This window comes from Ailuropoda melanoleuca, chromosome 8 (assembly GCF_002007445.2).
Source record: "Ailuropoda melanoleuca isolate Jingjing chromosome 8, ASM200744v2, whole genome shotgun sequence".
NCBI classification, from domain to species: domain Eukaryota; kingdom Metazoa; phylum Chordata; class Mammalia; order Carnivora; family Ursidae; genus Ailuropoda; species Ailuropoda melanoleuca.
This window is the reverse complement of record NC_048225.1, coordinates 77,884,724-77,904,985: the sequence shown is the minus strand read 5'-3', so window position 1 is coordinate 77,904,985 and position 20,262 is coordinate 77,884,724. Positions and strand designations below refer to the sequence as shown.

At 36.1% G+C, this 20,262-nt stretch overlaps 1 protein-coding gene across 7 annotated transcripts in view; it reads right to left on the bottom strand.

Annotated features, from left to right (window-relative positions):
- RABGAP1L (RAB GTPase activating protein 1 like) overlaps nucleotides 1-20,262 on the bottom strand; it is a 741,419-nt gene that overhangs the window by 662,341 nt on the left and 58,816 nt on the right. For 6 of the 7 annotated variants that reach the window (XM_034667692.1, XM_034667693.1, XM_034667696.1 and 3 more), the window contains 3 exons: nucleotides 11,382-11,562; nucleotides 8,914-9,106; nucleotides 343-553 (listed from right to left, as the gene is read on the bottom strand). In XM_034667692.1, the coding sequence (XP_034523583.1) occupies nucleotides 343-553; nucleotides 8,914-9,106; nucleotides 11,382-11,519 (542 nt within the window). In that variant the 5' untranslated portion in view covers nucleotides 11,520-11,562. Of the gene's footprint in view, nucleotides 1-342; nucleotides 554-8,913; nucleotides 9,107-11,381; nucleotides 11,563-20,262 lie in introns of those variants that run through there. The other variant, XM_034667695.1, reaches the window with a different exon arrangement.

Sequence of the window (20,262 nt, the reverse complement as noted above, 5' to 3'; positions counted from 1 at the left end):
CCCAGTCTGATGTAAAAAGGATAAAATCTATGGCTCGCTCTAGTTCTTAAACCGCAGTTATATGACAAGGGGAAGGCAGGTTTTTATGTTCCTTCTGAATACAGAAATACAAATTATAAGTATGTTTAAAGTTCTATTTCCATTTATAATATTCTAAGCATAATTTTATAAAAGCCTCTCATAAATAAGCAACACGGTCTAAGACTAAACATGTTTACTTCTCATCTCTACAGAGTCAGAGTGAATTCACAGTTAAGTCCTAGGCCTGATTAATGATATAACATCATCCATGTAAGAAACTTCATACATGTCTAGGGGAAATAAAAAAAGATTAGAGCTTACCTCACAGAACCTTCCGGAACATTTGGCACATACAGAGTAACAGGAAAGGGGTGCTGACTGGAAGATTTCATAGTTGCCATTGCCCGTAAAGCCTCTACTTCATTACGTGGGGAAGAAACCTTCATACATCCTAAGTAGGTCAGTTTGTTAAATAAAACACTATCTTCTTCAGGTAATCCACTTGGAGAAGATGGTCTGGGTGTAGAAATTTCTGAAGAAAAACACACACATACCCACTCAAAAGTTAATGGAAAACTTCACCATATAATTTCACTTACCACCCGAAAACAAATGAAAAACTGCAAACAAAATTTAGGTCTGTGTTTTCACTTCTTTTGATGTTTATACTACATCTTAATTAGGAGTTCTGAAATTTTGTACTTTCAAAGCCTCTCAAAGCATTACCTTCCTTAGCTATAACTTCTTTAGAGGAAAAGGAAAAAAAAATAAGTTTTTATTTAAAAAAAAATCAAAAATACAGAGTTCAAATGATGTAGAAAAAAACTACCCTAAAGGCAGGGTGGGAGCGCCTGGATGGTTCAGTCAGTTAAGCATCTGCCTTCAGCTCAGGTTATGAACTCAGGGTCCTGGGATCCGGCTGGCCCCAGGTCAGGCTCTCTGCTCAGTGAAGAGCCTGCTTCTCGTTTTCCCTCTGCCCCTCCTCCCTACTCATGTTCTCCCTGACCCTCTTTCTTTCTCAAATAAATAAATAAAAACTTTAAAAATAAAATAAATAAAGGCAGGTTGAAGTAGCCTAAAAATAATGAGGATTAAATAAAACTAAAGTAAGTTGAAAGTCTGTCTTGGCTATAAAGATCCTGCATAGCACCAAATTTATCAAGGAGCCCAACATCCCAAGAAAAAGTAAACAACATTAAGACGTAACATCTCAAACCAAGAGCAACAAAAGCAAGCCCCTTTTTTGACTCCTTCCTGGCTTGTTGACCTCTATGAACTATATAAGTATTCCAATGGATCCTATGATTGCTGCCTATGATCCTATGATTGCTCCCCCTAATTCTCCTCTCCCTATTAATGAGTTTCCTTGGGAAAAAAAAAAAAAAAAAAGAAACAAACAAACAAAAAAAAAAAACCTGTTCACTTTAGAAAATTCTAAGCACAGCATGCAGCAAAGGCCTACTGTGGTTAGAGAGTATCTATCTGCATATATTATCAGGTACTATTAATTCTCCCTTTGCCACTCTCTCAATCCCCACCTGAAACCCACCCTGAGCTAGTCTCCACCTCTTCCCATTACCCATATCCAATCATGCCTGTCTCACCCAAACTAGATCCTTGCAGCAGGCTCAAATCCTCATTACCAGGATTCCACTTAATAGGATATTAATAAATAATTCACAAGACCCATTTCCAGCTCCTGAATATTATACTATAACAAGCAACCTCACCACCTACTTTTCTTCTATTAAGAAACTAAACCCATTCAAAATGAATTACTTCATCTCTCATGTTCTTCAATCACTGAAACATGTTTTTCCCCTTTTGAATCAGTTCAATGCGCTGTAGTTCAAAAGGGATAAATTTAAAAAAACAGAAATACATGTTAAGGCTGAATGCTAACATGTCTAGACTTACTATATATGTTTTCTGTTAACCTGGCAAGCACACAACAGTTATTTGCAAGATCCTATGATTAAACCATGTTTCAGGAACTGATGAGCATGGGAGATAAAGTAGTTCAAGTGGTCTAACTTATACGTAGTCAGAGTCTTACCAAAAAAAAATAACAGAAAAAAGAAGCAAAAAAGCTTTTTGAAAAAAAGTATTCTACTAATCTGTATAACTGACATATTCATATAACTCTGTAAACCCCAAATAGAGAAAAAGTACAGAAATTGATCCCAAAAAAGACAATGACAAAATAAGCAGACAAAGCCTTCAAAATAACTATCATAAATATGATTGAGGATTTAAATAAAAACATCTAACAAAACAAGGAGAAAAAATTAAGGACAAAGGACCAAAAGAAATTCTAGAGCTAAAAAATGTAAGATGTGAAATCAAATACTCCCTGAGTGGCTATAACAGCAGATTCTAAATTGCAGAAGAAAAGAAGAATGTTACAGAAATTCCTTGGGATAAAGGAAAATGATACTAGAGGAAAACTGAAGAGCACCAGAAGTTATAAATAGGAGGGCAAGATTTTCTCCTTGCTTTTTCATTTCTTTAAAATATAACAGATTTTTAAAAGTTAAAAAATCGTATTTTGTAGAATTTGTAACATATGTAAGCAAAATGAATGATAACAAAAGCATAAAGTCTGCAAGAAAAGAAACGGAAGATCCTCACAGTATACATGAAGTGGTATATTATTAAAACATACACCTATTAAAGACTTGAGTCGTAAACCTCACAGCAAGCACTAAAATAATAAAACAAATTAATTACACAATTTGTATACGATTGCATACAATTATACAGTTAATATACCAGTAATGGGGATAAAATAAAATATTAAATAATATTTAATCCACAGGAAGTCAGGAAAAGGGGGAAAAGACACAAAAAACAAAAGGGACAAAGAGAAAACAACAAGAAAGTAGGTACACTTATATCCAAACATGTAAAAAATTACATTAAATATAAATGGTCAAAGACAAGGGTCACGAGCTTTTTCTATAAAGGGTCATATTAATAAATATTTTAGGCTTTGTGGACCAAGAAAAAATTGGGGTATTATGCAGGTAGTTATATAAAAAGAAAGAAATGGCCTTCCACAGTTTTTTTTTTTTTTAACAAAATTCAAAACTTAATTTATGGATACTTTCAATTTGAATTTCATATAACTTTCACGTGTCACAAAATATTATTCCCCTTTGACTTGTTTTCAACCCTTTAAAGATGTAAAAACAACACTTACCTTGGAATCCATACTGAAAACAAGTAGTGGGTAGGGTTGGGCCAATGGGAAGTAATTTGCTAACCCCTGGTCAATTAAAAGTTCATGAGACTAGATAAATAAAGAAATGCTCAACTATATGCTATCTACAAGACACATACTTTAAGACACAAACAGACTAAAAATAAATTTCTTTTAAAAAATAGACATACCAATAAGCACTAGTTATAAGAAAACTATTAATATCAGAAATATTAGACTTCAAAACAAGGAATGTTAACAGGGGGAAAAGAGACATTTCACAATGAGAAAGGGTCAATTCATCATGAAAACATAGTAATTTTAAGTGGTTATGCCCCCTAACACCAGAGCTTCAAAACACCTAAAGCAAAAACTGGCAGAACCAGTCAAGCTGAAGTACTAAGACTGCTATAGATTATCTCTCTTTACTAAAAACACTGAACAGAATATAAAAAGTACATAAAAATTCTTTTTAAAAAAGTAAACAATAATTAAGATTAAAGAGAGGAGTCAAAACTTGAAGAACTACCAGTATAGTGTTGTTTCTTTTTTTCCCCCCATCTTTTACCTCCCAGATTTAACCTAAGGGCAGTCCCAGTTGCAGAACTGTACCAAGAACAACAAAACTGTAAACGAAATGTGCCTGCAAACCAGAGAGTGTCTGGGAAATTATGACATGTTTTTGGTTTTGGTTTTGTTTCCTCTAGAGAGGAAACAATCTCTCTCCCAGTTCTACCATAAGGCCAGCCCCAGTTATAGAGCTGCACTGAAATGGGGAAAAGGGAAGGGGGGGGCAAAGACATCTCAAACTTAGAGGAAAAAACCCATCTGAAAGTCTAGAACACTGGAGCAAATGGGTTCACTCCTGTGACTCAAAAATAGAAAAGGAAACCTCCACTATTTTTTTCTCTTTTCTCTTACCACTTTCTCCTAGAGCAGACTCCAGGCATGCAAGACTGCTAGACAGCACAACAAAACAAAAACTCTTAAGTGAGAAATCTGTCTTTCTGCTCAAATGGGCCCCAGGAACCCAGAGTGTAGGAGAAATCCCAAGAAGGAGAGTTGAGGAGAAGGTAATTCCTAGTTTTGTATATGAATTGAGACAAGTTTCGGGCTCACCACCATGCTGTATATGTGTGTAGCAAACCAAAGAAGCACAGCAAAAGTTTTGGGAAGTGAAGTGACACTGGAACCAGAAAGGAAAAGAAAACTTGCAGTCTGGACATCACCAGGTAGACTGCCTGCTAAAATAAAATAAAACCAATGTTCTTCAGAGGATTTTATGGAAAAAGAATCTCAAAACATAAGATTCAGAAACTCTGGAAAATAATCCAATTAAAAAGCAAACAAATGAACAAAAGAACAGAAAAAGGTAACCAACTCTCAAGGGAAAGAAGAATCAACAGATACCAATCCCAAGAGTATGCAGTTGTGGAAATTATCAAGGACTTTAAAATTGGTGTTATAACCATGCTCCATGATATAAAGGTGAATACACCTGAAATGAATGAAAATATTGAAATCCTTGGCAGGGAAACAGAAAACGAAAAAAGAACCAAAGTAAATTTAAGAATAGAAAAATAGAATATCTAAAATTAAAAATTCAGTAGAGGGGCTCAAAAGAATGGAGAGTGAAGAGTCAGTGAACTTGAACATAGGTCAAAAGAAATTACCTAAACTGAAGAACAGAGAGAAAAAATTGGAAAAAACAATGAAGAGAGCCTCAGAAAATGTAGAATAATATGAAAATACCTAACATTTTTGTTGTCTGACTCCTAGGAAGAGAAAGTGACTGATGCAGAAAAAAAATATTTCTAAGACATAATGACTGGAAACTTCCCATATGTGGTGAAAGATATAAATTTACAGATTCAAGAATCTCAATGAACTCCAATAAAAATAAAAAAATAAAAAAAAAACCCATATAATCAAACTGCTGAAAAGATAATAAAAAGTATACAGAAAAAACCAGCATGGTACAGAGGAACAATGAATGTTCAAAGGAGTGCATATTTCTCAACAGAAACTATGAAAACAAGAATAGAATAACATATTTAAAGAGCTCAAAGAAAAGAACTACCTAAATGCTTTTCAAAAGGACATTGCTCCATAGACATCTCCAGGATCTACTACTAAAGCACTTCAGTGGAGGTGAAACGCCTACACCCTGCCCCACACCCATTTTATGCAGATGTGTACTGTAATTACTGGGCTTGGACCTAAAAGTTTATGTGATTTTATTTCAGGTACAATATTTCCAATACCATTGAGGGCAGGAGGAGGAGGATAATGAGGAGGAGGAGAAGGACGGTATTTTATTTGGTACTTACTTTGTGCCAGGCATTTTACAAAATACTTAAAATGAATGATGTTATTTAATCCTCCTTTATCCCTATACAGCAGATTCTATTTTATCTCTACTTTACAGATGAGGAAACTAAGCATTAGAGAAGTTAAATAACCTGGCCAAGGTCATAGAGCCATAGACAGAGCTTGGGTTCAAACCCAGGTCTGAACTTCAGATATGATGTCTTAACCTCTATGAAAGGTCTACAATAGGATGAATTAAAAGAACAATGTAGTTCTCATTCTGCATTTAATTATACAAAATATCAGCTCTTCAAGGGAAGGAACTGTTCTATCCTCTTTTTATTCACAGCACTTATTAACAGTGTCTAAAAGACTAGACAATATATATCAAATGAATTAATCACTAAATAAATGAAAAAATTTTAAGGCTAGTAATCCTTTCAGCAACCTATCATGGAAACACACACCATCCTGGGTACCACCTAGTCCCTATCCCATCCACAACTAAATGTATTATAACTGCAGCCTTCATGTAGACAAAACTCATTGGTAACTATCCAATTATGACTAGTGGAGATCCTGAGTTAAGCAGTCAAATAGCAAAATATTTTTACCAAGGCAACAGTTCTAGACCTAGTAAAATCACACACCAATGTAAGGAATTCATTCCCACTTAAATATAAATTCAGTCCTATTCAACTCATACTTCTTTAACTCCACCATCCTTGCCTTAGCAGAAAGAGTGGCAAAAAGTGTAAGAAGACTCATCTTTGCATCCAAGCAGTATTTTAGTACATTGCAATAAACTAGCAAAGATTCCCTGTTCAAGCTGCATCCAAGTAGCCAGGATATAAGATCATCAAATGACAAAAATGAATAAGTTATCATGATGTTTAAACAAAAGCTTTTATCTGTCTAGTTTTATAACGAAAACCAACATACCTTCTAGTATGTTCACTCTAGGCCATTTAAATCCAGATGATTTCCAGACAGTTCCTTGCCATAGAAGTTATGTGTCATTTTAAACCAACCACAATAATTCTGTTAAGCAAAACTGTGTTGACTGCAACTAGGAAAAGGCACCTGAAATGTCTTGTCTTAGTCTGTTAAGGCTGCTATTAAAAAATACCACAGACTGGGTAGTTTATAAACAGCAGACATTTACTTCTCACAGTTCTGGATGCTGGAAAGGCCAAGATCGAGGCACTGGCAGATTCAGTGTCTGGTGGGAGCCCACTTTCTGGGCCATAGACAGCATCTTTTCACTGTGTCCTTAGAGGTGGAAGGGACAAGCTAGTTTTCTGGGGTCTCTTTTATAATGGCACTAATCCCAAACATGAGGGTTCCTTCCACCTTCATGACCTAATCACTTCCCAAAGGTCCTACCACCTAATATCATCGCCTTGAGGGTTAGGATTTCAACGTGAATTCTGAGATGGACAAGAACATTCCAATGTTATACTATTAAAAATAAAAACTAAAAATATATAACTAGAAAAGAATGCTAAAAACTTACTTATAAAGCAAAGGAAATTCCTTCTTATCCAAGATTGTCAGTGAAAAATACATTTTTAAAAATATAGTTAGTGTAATAAGTGTTGAGAAACAAAAAAGTACACAGTACATGGTCCCTACCATATATACTTAGAATCATAAGCCATTGTAAAAATTAATTCCAACAACCCATCAGAGCTACATTAGAAGATAAGAGGTATTTCCTCCTTTCAATTAATGTATTAACCAAAATATAACTATATAAATGTGATAGTGGTATGCTCTGGTATGTTTTTTCTAAAGGGGTGGAGATTTAAGAAATTCAAAAGATAAAGCAAAGCACAATGAGTAATAATTGTTTCTAACCCTGTATTTTTAATTAAAATACATATACATAAATGTTTAGCTTAAGTTCCCTTGAACTTAATTCTAGCTGTGAGTTTGACTATATATTGAGACCTATGAGTATTTACAGTGAGTCACTAACACTAGTGGTCCATTTGGAGGAAACCCCATGAGTATGATATCTGGTTTTTTAATGTTAAAATGTGTTGTCTAATAATTTAATTAAAATGCAGATCAAAGCAAAAAAACCCATTTATTATGGTACCATTCTCATTCAGAAGATTTAAGTATTTATGTATTAAAATGTAACTTTCAGGGCACCTGCGTGGCTCAGTCAGGTGAGCATCCAACTCTTGATTTCAACTCAGGTCATGATCTCAGAGTTGTGGGACAGAACCCCATGTCAGGGTCCGCACTCAGCAGAGAGTCTGAGATTCTCTCTTCTCCCCTCGCCCTCCCCCACCACGTGCACACACACATGCTCTCTAAAATAATAAAATCTTTAAAAAAAAAAGAGTTATATATATAAAAGAGTTATATATATAAACTGATTCACTAGGAGTAAATTTTGTGTATAGTGTTAGAGCCATCATAGCCACATTGTGTAGCACTTTGACCTGTATCTATACTTACCCTATAGCAACATTCAGAAATGGATCATTAGCCCTAAGTCAATCAGGATAATCTCATCTTGTTTGTCACTGTGACTTATTTCAGGGTTTAAATGTAACCCCTGATTACTAGAAAATGGTTCCACCGAGTAAAACTCACAACTTTTGTTCAGCAGGTAAAAGAAGAGAGCCTTTTTCTCTGTCACCAGCCATAAATAAATCACCTGGCCCTACTTAAGAGTTTCTGGGGCTAACTACTCTTGGACTATAAAGGAAGCCAGTTAGAGAGAAAGGTGACATGGAGAAGATCAAAGTGGAGTAGTTTGCAAAAAAAAAAACACTATCAGAGCCCAGATCAAACAACACCTCTAGTGTTCAAACCAGCTGAAGCAGGAGTTGGCTTTGGTTTGGTTATGCTTTTTTTTGCACCAAAAACCATTTTGCATAATAAGCTGGTATTTCTATTATAAATCCTACTCAATCATGGATGTATTTAGTATTTAACAGACTGACTGAATTATTTTACTTTGAATTTTCATAAATGATAATTTGAAATAACCACAGTCAAACTGAGTAAAAAGGCACATCATATGAAAGACAGTGTCCATTGTACTATTTCCTGATACCCAAGAATTTATTCAATTGTTCAGTATTTACTGAGTGCCTACTATGTGCCAAGTACTAGAAGTAAAATAAAGACCCAGACATAGTCCCTGTTCTCAAATAACACTAACATTGACTTTACATGTAGAAAAACAAACAAAAACATAAGAACCAAAGTGGGAACTCCTGACCAGAACCAAAAACCTGGTGGCTGGTGGCCGTGATCTTAGAAAACAAAGCTAACAGGATTTTGAAATTTTCGTCTTAAAATTTTCATGATCACTTTATCCTATTTCTCTTATGGTATTTAAGAGTTCGATACAGTACCTGTATTTGATGGATCCAAAATTAACTGAAGAGATGGCTTATTTGTTTGGCTGGCTGAAACATCTCCAAATGAATGGTCTGAAATCTCAGTGGAACTTTGACAATCAACAAGAAGACTACTTTGCCCTTTCTCAGAATCTCTCAAAATCTCTTCCATGGCTTTTTCCAATTGTTCATCACCATTAGAAACTATCTATAGGCAGAGCAAGATAATTCTCTTTCAATCATGATTCTGGGGCTTAATGAAAATATTTTATTTCTAGAAGAAATTAAAACAAGCTAAATTTTAAATTTAAATGTAAGTTAGTGAATACCAAGAATTTATACAGTTGCACCTAACTATATCTGATCTAAGATATAATTTACAGAGATTTTTCTTTCTTTTTTTCTTTTCTTTTTTTCCATAGGAACACATTCTCAAAACCAGGTAACATTAAATTTAAGTGTTTTAAAGGGAAAAACAGGTAAGGTTTTTTTTGTGGTTTTTTTTAAGATTTTTTATTTATTTGACACAGAGAGAGAGACAGCCAGCGAGAGAGGGAACACAAGCAGGGGGAGTGGGAGAGGAAGAAGCAGGCTCATAGCGGAGGAGCCTGATGTGGGGCTCAATCCCAGAACGCTAGGATCACGCCCTGAGCCAAGGCAGATCCTTAACGACTGAGCCACCCAGGTGCCCCGAAAAACAGGTAAGTTTAAATGAAGTATCTATTCTCTTATTTAAAAGGTCATATTTCTTGTTATCATAGCATAAACATATCTGTGATTGCTTTACAAAGTTTGCTTGCTGCCAAGAGGAATAATGGTAATTTCCTCACATTTAAGTTGACTCATCCTTCTCTTAAAAGCAGGTGAGACACAAAGCCTAATAAATGTCTTAAACACATTAATACTAAAATGTAGGTATTTAGGGGTGCCTGGGTGGCTCAGTCGTTAAGCGTCTGCCTTCGGCTCAGGGCATGATCCCAGGGTCCTGGAATCGAGCCTGGCATCAGGCTCCCTGCTCTGCTGGGAGCCTGCTTCTTCCTCTCCCACTACCCCTGCTTGTGTTCCCTCTCTCCCTGGCTGTCTCTCTCTCTGTCAAATAAATATAAAATCTTTAAAAAAAAAAAAATCTTTTTAAATTAAATAAATAAATAAAATGTAGATATTTAAATAAATTTAAAATAGCCATTTAATACAGATATACTTAAATTTAAATAAAACCACTGATTGTTTTAATATACTTAAATAAAGTTATATATCCTCAACATAGTATAAATGGGTATTTAATAATATAATTTTTTTTTTTTTTTTTTTTTTTAAAGATTTTTTTGATTTNTTATTGATTTATTTGACAGAGATAGAGACAGTCAGTGAGAGAGGGAACACAAGCAGGGGGAGTGGGAGAGGAAGAAGCAGGCTCTCAGCAGAGGAGCCTGACGTGGGGCTCGATCCCCGGAACGCCGGGATCACGCCCTGAGCCGAAGGCAGACGCTTAACCGCTGTGCCACCCAGGCGCCCCTTAATAATATAATTTTTATAAAATTTTATTAGATTAATACATACTTTTGATGCCATAGTTAATACTAAGTAAAAGACATAAACAGTATGTAGTACTTTTGACTAGTTCCTCTTTTCCTGTTTCTAGAAGATGGTTATATAATTCTCATGCATGTATACCTGGGTTTGATTCTTTTTCTTTGAGTTAGGAAAGATAACAAAAATGAAAAATGATCATTTTTGTTTAATAAAAATTCAACTACTAAAAATATAAGACATATGCTTTAAAAATATTCAGACAAGCCAACTGTTAAATCACATACTAGAATGTTACAAGTTGATTTAAAACACAAACCATAAAGTTGTTTCTGAAGTAAAAATAAAACATAACTTTTATATAATTAACTTTAAAAACTCAGCGATTGGGGCGCCTGGGTGGCTCAGTCGTTAAGCGTCTGCCTTCAGCTCAGGGCGTGATCCCAGGGTCCTGGGATCAAGCCCCACATCAGGCTTCTCCACTGGGAGCCTGCTTCTTCCTCTCCCACTCCCCCTGCCTGTGTTCCCTCTCTCGCTGGCTGGCTCTCTCTCTGTCAAATAAATAAATAAAATCTTTTAAATAAATAAATAAAATATAAAATAAAATAAAATAAAAACTCAGCGATAAGAAATACAAAACTATCCAGATAATGGTTAAATCATATGTAAATCTAATTCCCCAATTGTCCTTTTCGATTTTCCCTTCTATTCCTTCTTTCTAAAATTCTGAATTAAAAAATAAATAACCAAAAGCAAAAAATTTAAAAAATACACAAACCAAATAATTAGCCTCTGCATAAATCAAACACTGATGCTATTCAAGGTCAACATTTAAGAAAAACCTCTGCATTTTACACATCTCTTGAGATCAGTCTCACCTCATTAAGAAAAAAACTATGATTTTAAATAGTATCATTTGGAGAGAAAGAAATGAGGAAAGAAAAGAGAAATACCTTCAGTTCAGGTTTTTCATCGTCTTTTGTAGAAGTATCATCTGCATGCTGAGGAACCAAAACAAATTCTTCACTGTTCAGCGTAGCCACAGAATCCGATGACCCACTAACCTTCTGTAATGAAGCTCTGACCTCCATTTCAATTCTACAAGCTTCTCTTTTCACATCCACCTGGTCAAAACTACAGGGATTAAAAAACAAACAAAAACCTATGAATAAAAACATGGACTAATAAGTACCTGATCAATATTCAGCCTTTAAAACTGGTTCATGTGAAGAAGAATTCTGCTGGCTAGAGAATTATCTCAAAACTAGGGAGGCTAGCTTCTTGGACTGGGCCACATAATGGAAATGTACTCTCTTCACCCTGAGTTTCCTGACTAAAAGAACCATATTGTTCCCTGAAAAACAACACAAACCCTCCCACATCACAACTAAGTAGATTTACTACTGTTTGACTTTGTATTTCTCCTAGAAATATTACTTTTGTTCTTTTTTAATAAATAGAAGTATGATAATAGAAACTAAATTCACACGCAAATATTCACTGAAATTACGATTAAATCCAAATGTTTCCAAAAACTCTCCTCAAGACCAAGTATTGTACCTTAAAATATCTCATCTATGTCACTGAAGTTGACTGAGTAATTAGGAATTCAACACCCTGAGCCATGTATCTTCTTTTCCAGACACATTATCACTTATCAGCACAAGGAGGGGGAAAAGGCCAAGACTTCCACGTCTCATTCATGTGGCAAACAATGTTTTAGTAACCAGATACAGTGTAATTCTGTTTTCTGAATCGATTTGTACACCACAGAAACTCAGCGTTGTCTGTATCACTTCCAGAAGTTCAAATACTCTCACAACTAATTTTAACTGAACCTGGGTACAACATAACAGACACAGTACTCAGGACTGGGGTTCTATGAGTGAATAAGGCAGACAAGGTGCCTACTCTGCTGGAATGTACACCTAGTAAGAAAACAAGCAAGCAAGCAAATAAGGCAATTCTAAATCACTCTAAAGGCTATGAAGAAGATAAGACAGGTTACTGTGACAAAGAATAGCTATAAAAAGCATAGGGACAACTTTTAGTAAGGCTGTAGGAACGGACTCAGGAAAATATTTGAGCTGAAATGTAAAAGACAAAAAGAACCATATATTGAACAATCTGCTCAGTGACCAAAAGGGTAATGTGATAGAGGGGTAAGACAAGTAAACTGGAGCTAAATAAGACAGGACTTTAAGTCTGCTGATCTGTGCCTTAAAATTACCCACAGAATTGTTCTTTTTCTCATTCCAATTAGGTTACTCTGTTCTTTGCCTCATATAAATATGGCTGCAATATCTCATTTTGCCTTTAGGTGACACTAACACCATTACTCTTTGCCAAAAGAAAGATTTACTCTCAGCTTCAATTATACTTTAAAAAATTACTTCCCCTCTTTATCAAAACTCAAAATTTCCAATATCAAAACAAAGAATAATTATTTGTTCTAGGATAGTATAATTAGCTAGTCATCACTGAATTCTGTTAGACATGTGATATCCTTCCTTTTAAATTTTAAATCCTTCAAGTCCTCTAAATGTTTTTTATTTTGCAGGTAATGTTTATGAAAATGCAGTATGTATCAAAGGCCATGTCTCTACCCTTCCAGGCTGTCCCATGAACCCTTGATTACCAAGATGCTACACAGTCCAGGTGTTCCTTCTGTGGCCAATCCTTCAAGCCCAAGCAGACACTCCTAGACTTAACATCTAAATGTTGGAAATTCCCCAAATTCAACTCCTGAGCCTTTTTCTAAGTAGTATCTCTCACTGCCATGTATTTAAATACCATCTATTTTCTAACAATCTCCCAAATTTCTATCCCAACCCAAATGTCCTCTCAATTCTTTTCAGTATCTTAAATGTGATCCAAATGGAATTCTTAATTCCTCCTCTAAACTTGTCCCTCATTCAGATTTTCCTTTTCGGTAAATAACACCACTTTCTACCAAGTTGCTCAAACAAGAAATCTGCTTATCATTCTTAATTCATCTCTACTTCTTCATTCCTCGCATCAGCAAAGTCATGTTAGCCCCAAATCCAAAATAAATCCCGTATCTATCCCATTTCTTCATGGCCATTTTTGCCAACCTAATCTAGGCAATGTTCTCATTCATCTACTAAAAAAGTCTCCAAACCCATCTCCTACCTCCAGTCCTCTCCTCCCCTAAACCTACTCTTCACAGAGCTGCCAAAGAAATCTTTTGGAAAACAAATTATATTACATTAAAACTCCACTCTAAAATCTTTTTAGTAAAATTCAAATAAAATCTGAACTACAAAGCCCAACACACCTTTGCCTCTGTCACTTTACCCCTGCAGCTCTTTAACTACAGAAAGTTCTTCCCCACTTGAGGGTCTTAGAACTTGCCTCCTACTTTCATACAGCTGACTCCTACAGGTATCAGCTTTCATTCATCCATCCAACAAATATTTAATGAGTCTCTACTGTGTGCTAGAAACTACAATGGGAACTGGAGACTAATGATAAGTGAAACCAATGCAGTCCCAGTCTTCCTAAAGCTAACATTCTTAGGGAAGAGAGAAATAACAGAAAAGAAAAGAAAAAAAAAATCAGGATCCCATACCGGAACATATGCTATAAAAGGTAATGAGAAGATAGGAGGCAATATGGACCCCACTGACATTTGGGCTTAATAAGAACGAGTGAGCCCTAGAAAGAACTAGGGGAGAAAAAAAACTTCAAGTAGAAGAAACAGCAAATACAAAAAGCCCAGATATTAGAAAAGGCTTATGAGAAAGGAGGCCTCGATAGCTAGGTCAAAGTGAGCATGGGTGAGAACAGCAGGCTTCCCTGAGGCCACCCCTGATGCTAAAGGCTATCTAAATTAACCCCACCCTAATTCCAACTCTTTTGTTTATCTGGGTATATCAAGTGCCTAGTGTAGTATACCCAGTACCGAGTAGATATTCAACAAATGTGTTGAACAAATTGCTGTTAAAAGCACTAATCAGGCTAAATAAAGTTCTCACAAATAACAATTGTAGAACCAGGATTCCAACCAGGTATTCTGGCTTCAAAGTACATGCTCTGAGCTACTACATTACACCGTCTCTTGAAGTTTCCTCACCCATTCCTAGACAACAAGGGTTGGTATCTGTTACTATGCACACAAAACCTTCTCTACACCTCTCCTCCCTCCATCAAATGTTTGTCTTCCCCCAAGACATTTTTCTTAGATCAGTGATAAACAGTTAACCTGGCCCTTAACTCTAAATCAGCATGTTAATGAATGCTAATAGTTGCTCAATTCAAACAAGATGTCCATTTTTAAGAGATTTTCTTTAGCCCAAGAGAATGTTAGATATTCTGCCAGGCTAACAAAAAAAACTATCAGTTTACCAAATGTAATTTTGTGACCTCTTCAAAACAGCCCAGAATTTCTCATTCTATTCAGAATTAAGACAGCTCTCATTACTAGCATCCAACCCTGCCTCTAAGGGCTTACAGATACTTTTAGAAGTTTGCCTAATGCTATCTTATTGGGTTGAACATTTCTTTGAACTTCAATGCAAATGCTGATTAAATTTGCACACAAACACAAAAATCTGGGAATACAAAGCCAACACTTTAAAATATTTCAACAGGCAGGTAATAGTATTTTTTTTTTAAAGATTTTTATTTATTTGTCAGACAAAGAGCGAGCACATGCACAAGCAGGAGAGACAGCAGGCAGAGGGTGAAGCAGGTTCTCCACTGAGCAAGGAGCCTGATGCAGGACTCGATCCCAGGATGCTGGGATCATGACCTGAGCCGACGGCAGACACTTAACCTACTGAGCCAACCAGGCATCCCCAGGTAGTATTTAAGTGGAGAAAGCAACAAATGGTGATAGGACAATTAGATATTTACATGCAAAAGAATGGAGTTGAATCCTTACCTCACACCACACAAAACTTAATTCAAAATGGACCATAGACCTAAACATAAGAGCTGAAACTATAAAACTCTTAGAAGAAAACAGGATTAAATTTTCATGTCCTTGGGTTAAGTAATGATTTCTGAAATGACACCAAAATCACAGTGGCAAAAGAACAAAATAGGTAAACTGGACTATACTGAAATTAAAAATGTTTACGCTAAAAATGATACCATGAAGAAAGTAAAAATATAACCACAGGATGAGAAAATACTTACAAATCATATATCTGAAAAGATCTTGTATCCAGATTGTATGAGGAACTCTTACAACTCAGTAATAAAAAGACAAATAATCCCAACTTCCGGTTTCAGCTAAAAAGCTTGCAAGTCATCACTCTCTTCCTTACAACAAGAAAAGCCTGGACAAACTAAGTATCAGTAACTTTTCTTGGATCCATCAGAGAACTGAGTTCATATAACAAACTGCGATCCCAAAATCCAGAGAGACAGGTAATCCGGAGAGAGAGAGAGCAAGTCATATCTCTTTACCTGAAGCAGAAGCTTTTGGAGCCATAAACGGGTAGGAACATTTAAACAGTAATTTTGACAAGCTGCTGGATGCTAAGTGTGGGATTTGGGTGTGGGATGGGAGAGTGGGTTAAAGAAGGGTAACTTGAAATGTTGTGTATATTAAATTGACTTAATAATGATAAATTTCTAACATTCAAAAAAAAAGAAGAGAGAAAGTTGAAATAGCTATACTGATTTTAAAGAAAAAGCAGACTTCAGAACTAGGAAGATTATCGGAGATAAAGAGGAGCATTATATAATGATAAAGGGGTCAATTCCCAAACAAGCAAGCACCTAACAGAGTCAATATACATAAGGCAAAAACTGATAAAACTAACAAGAGAGGGGTGCCTGGTTGGCTCAGTTGGTAGAGCATGTTACTCCTGATCTTGGGGTTTTGAGTTCGAGCCCCATGTTGGCCGTACAGATTGCTTAAAAATTAAATTAAATTAATTAAATTAAATTTTAAAAAAACTAAAAGGAGAAATAGACAATGCCATATTATGGTTGGAGATTTCAACACTCCTCTGTGAGACTGACAGATTAAGCAGGCAAAATATTAGTAAGGATATAAATGATCTGCATAGCACCAGCAGTCAACTTGATCTGACATTTATAAAACATTCCACCTAACAACAAAAGAATACATTGTATTCTTGAGAAGAAATGTATTCTTCTCAAGCTCACAGGGAACATTCACCAAGGAAGACCACATTCTGGGCCATAAAACACACCTTGACAAGTGTGAAAAAATAAAAATCATGTAAATATGTTCTCAACCATAATGGAATTAAACTAAAAATCAGTAACAAAGAGAGCTGGAGAATTTCCAAGTTTTGGAAATTAAACAATGCACTTCTAAGTAACCACTAATCAAAGAAGATGACTCGAGAGAAATTTTAAAATATTTAAACTAAATAAAAATGAAAATACAACGTGTTAAAAATTGAGGGATGCAGTGAAAGCAGTACTTAGAGAAAAACTTGTTGCACTGAATGCATATACTAGAAAAGAAAAAAATATCTAAAATATCTCTAAGCTTCTTTAGGAACCTTGGGAAACTGGAAAAAGAAGAGCAAATGATGAGACATATTAAAAAATATAACAAATATATATATATATATATATATATATATAGCAGAAATCAATGAAATTGAACCAGGAAAATACAGAAAAATCAAAAAATCAAAACCAGAAGATGGTTCATAGGAAAGATCAACAAAACTGATAAACTGCCAGCCAGGCTAACCAAGAAAAAGAGAAGACACAAAGTACCAATATAAAAAATGAAAGATGGGGGTGCCTGGGTAGCGCAGTCGTTAAGCGCCTGCCTTCGGCTCAGGGCATGATCCCGACGTTCCGGGATCAAGTCCCACATCGGGCTCCTCTGCTGGGAGCCTGCTTCTTCCTCTCCCACTCCCCTGCTGTGTTCCCTCTCTTGCTGGCTGTCTCTCTGTCAAATAAATAAATAAAATCTTAAAAAAAAAAAAATTAAAGATGGGTCAACACTACCAATCCTGTGGACACTGCCAACAAATTAGGCAATCTGGAAGAAATGGATGTACTCCTAGAAATGTATAAACTAACAAAACTGAAACAGGAAGAAATAGAAAACCTAAACAGACCCATAACCAGCAAGGAAATTGAAGCAATAATCAAAATTCTCCCAACAAACAAGAGTGCAGGTCCAGATGGCTTTCCAATTCTACCAATTCTACCAAACATTTAAAGAAGAACTAATACCTACTCTTCTGAAACTGTTTCAAAAAATTGAAATGGGGGCGCCTGGGTGGCTCAGTCAGTTAGGTGTCTGCCTTTGGCTCAGGCCATGATCCTGGAGTTCCTGGATCGAGCCCTGCATCAGGCTCCCTGCTCAGCGGAGAGTCTACTTCTCCCTCTGCCCATCACCCCACTCATGCTCTCTCGCTCTCTTTCTCAAATAAATAAAATCTTAAAATAAAAATAAAAAAATGAAATGGAAGGAAAACTGCCAAACTCATTCTATGAGGCCAGCATTACCTTAATCCCAAAACCAAAGACCCCACCAAAAAGGAAAATTACAGACCAATATCCCTGATGAACATGGATGCAAAAATTCTCACCAAAATACTAGCCAATAGGATTCAATAGTACATTATTCACCACAACCAAGTGGTATTTATTCTTGGGCTGCAACATTCACAAATCAATCAATGTGATACATCACATTAGTTAAAAAAAAAAAAAAAAGGACAAGAACTATATGATTGTCTCAATTGATGAAGAGGAAGCATATGACAAAATACAGCATCCTTTCCTGAGAAAAACTCTCCACAGTGTAGGGATAGAAGGAACATACCTCAATATCATAAAAGCCATCTACGAAAAGCCCACAGCAAATATCATCCTCAGTGGGGAAAAACTGAGAGATTTCCCCTAAGATCAAGAACATGGCAGGGGTGCCCCTCTCACCACTGTTGTTCAACACAGTACTAGAAGTCCTAGCCTCAGCACTCAAGACAACAAAAAGAAATAAAAGGCATTCAAATTGGCAAAGAAGAAGTCAAACTCTCACCCTTCACAGATGACATGATACTTTATGTAGAAACCCCAAAATTGCTAGAACTCATACAGGAATTCAGCAACATGGCAGGCTATAAAATCAATGCACAGAAATCAGTTGCATTTCTATACACTAACAAGAAAGAAGTAAGAGAGATTAAGGAATTGATCCCATTTACAATTGCACCCAAAACCATAAGATACCTAGGAATAAACCTAACCAAAGATGTAAAGGATCTGTACTCCTAAAACTACACAACACTTATGAAAGAAATTGAGGAAGACACAAAGAAATGGAAAAATATTCCATGCTCATGGATTAGTAAAATAAGTATTGTTAAAATATCTATGCTACCCAGAGCAATGTACACATCAATGCTATCCCTATCAAAATAATATCAACATTCTTCACAGAGCGGGAACAAACAATCCTAAAATTTGTATGGAACCAGAAAAGGCCCCGAATAGCCAGAGGAATGTGAAAAAGAAAACCAAAGCTGATGACATCACAATGTCGGATTTCAAGCTGTATTACAAAGCTGTAATCATCAAAACAGTATGGCACTGGTACAAAAAAGACAAATAGACAGGATCGAGAACCCAGACATGGATCCTCAATCCTACGGTCAACTAATCCTTGACAAAGCAGGAAAAAATATCCAATGGAAAAGGGACAGTCTCTTTAACAAATGGTGTCAGGAAAATCGGACAGCCACATGCAGAAGACCGAAACTGTACCATTCCCTTACACCATACACAAAGATAAACTCAAAATGGATGAAAGATCTAAATGTAAGACAGGAATCCATCAAAATTCTAGAGAAGAACACAGGCAGCAACCTCTCTGACCTCGGCCACAGCAACTTCTTGCTAGACACATCTCCAAAGACAAGGGAAACAAAAGCAAAAATGAACCACTGGGACTTCATCAAGATAAAAAGCTTCTGCACAGAAAAGGAAACAGTCAAGAAAACTAAAAGGCAACCTACAGAATGGGAGAAGATATTTGCACATGACATCAGATAAAGGGCTAGTGTCCAAGATCTATAAAGAACTCACCAAACTCAACACCCAAAAAAACAAATAATCCAGTAGAGAAATGAGCAGAAAACATTAACAGACATTTCTCCAAAGAAGACATACAAATGGCCAACAGACACATGAAAAAATGGTCAACATCACTCACCATGAGGGAAATACAAATCAAAACCACAATGAGATACCACCTCATACCAGTCAGAAGGACGAAAATTAATAAGACAGGAAACAACAAATGTTAACAAGGATGCAGAGAAAGGGGAACCCTTTTACACCGTTGGTGGGAATGCAAGCTGGTGCAGCCACTCTGGAAAACAGGATGGAGATTCCTCAAAAAGTTAAAAATAGAGCTACCCTACAACCCAGCAATTGAACTACTGGGTATTTACCTCAAAGATATAAATGTATTGATCCAAAGGGCCACCTACGCCCCAGTGTTTATAGCAGCAATGTCCACGACAGCCAAACTGCGGAAAGAGCCTAGATGTCCATCAACAGATGAATGGATAAAAAAGATGTGGTGTGTGTGTGTGTGTGTGTATATACACACATATATATACACACACACACACACACACACACACAATGGAATATTACTCAGCCATCAGAAAGAATGAATGCTTACCATTTACATCAACAGGAATGGAACTGGAAGGCAGAGAGAGCACGTGAGCAGGAAGAGGAGTAGAGGGAGAGGAAGAAGATTCCCCACTGAGCAGGGAGGCAGACTCAGGCTCGATCCTAAAATCCTGGGCTCGTGACCTGAGCCAAAGGCAGATGCTTAACTGATCAGCTAAG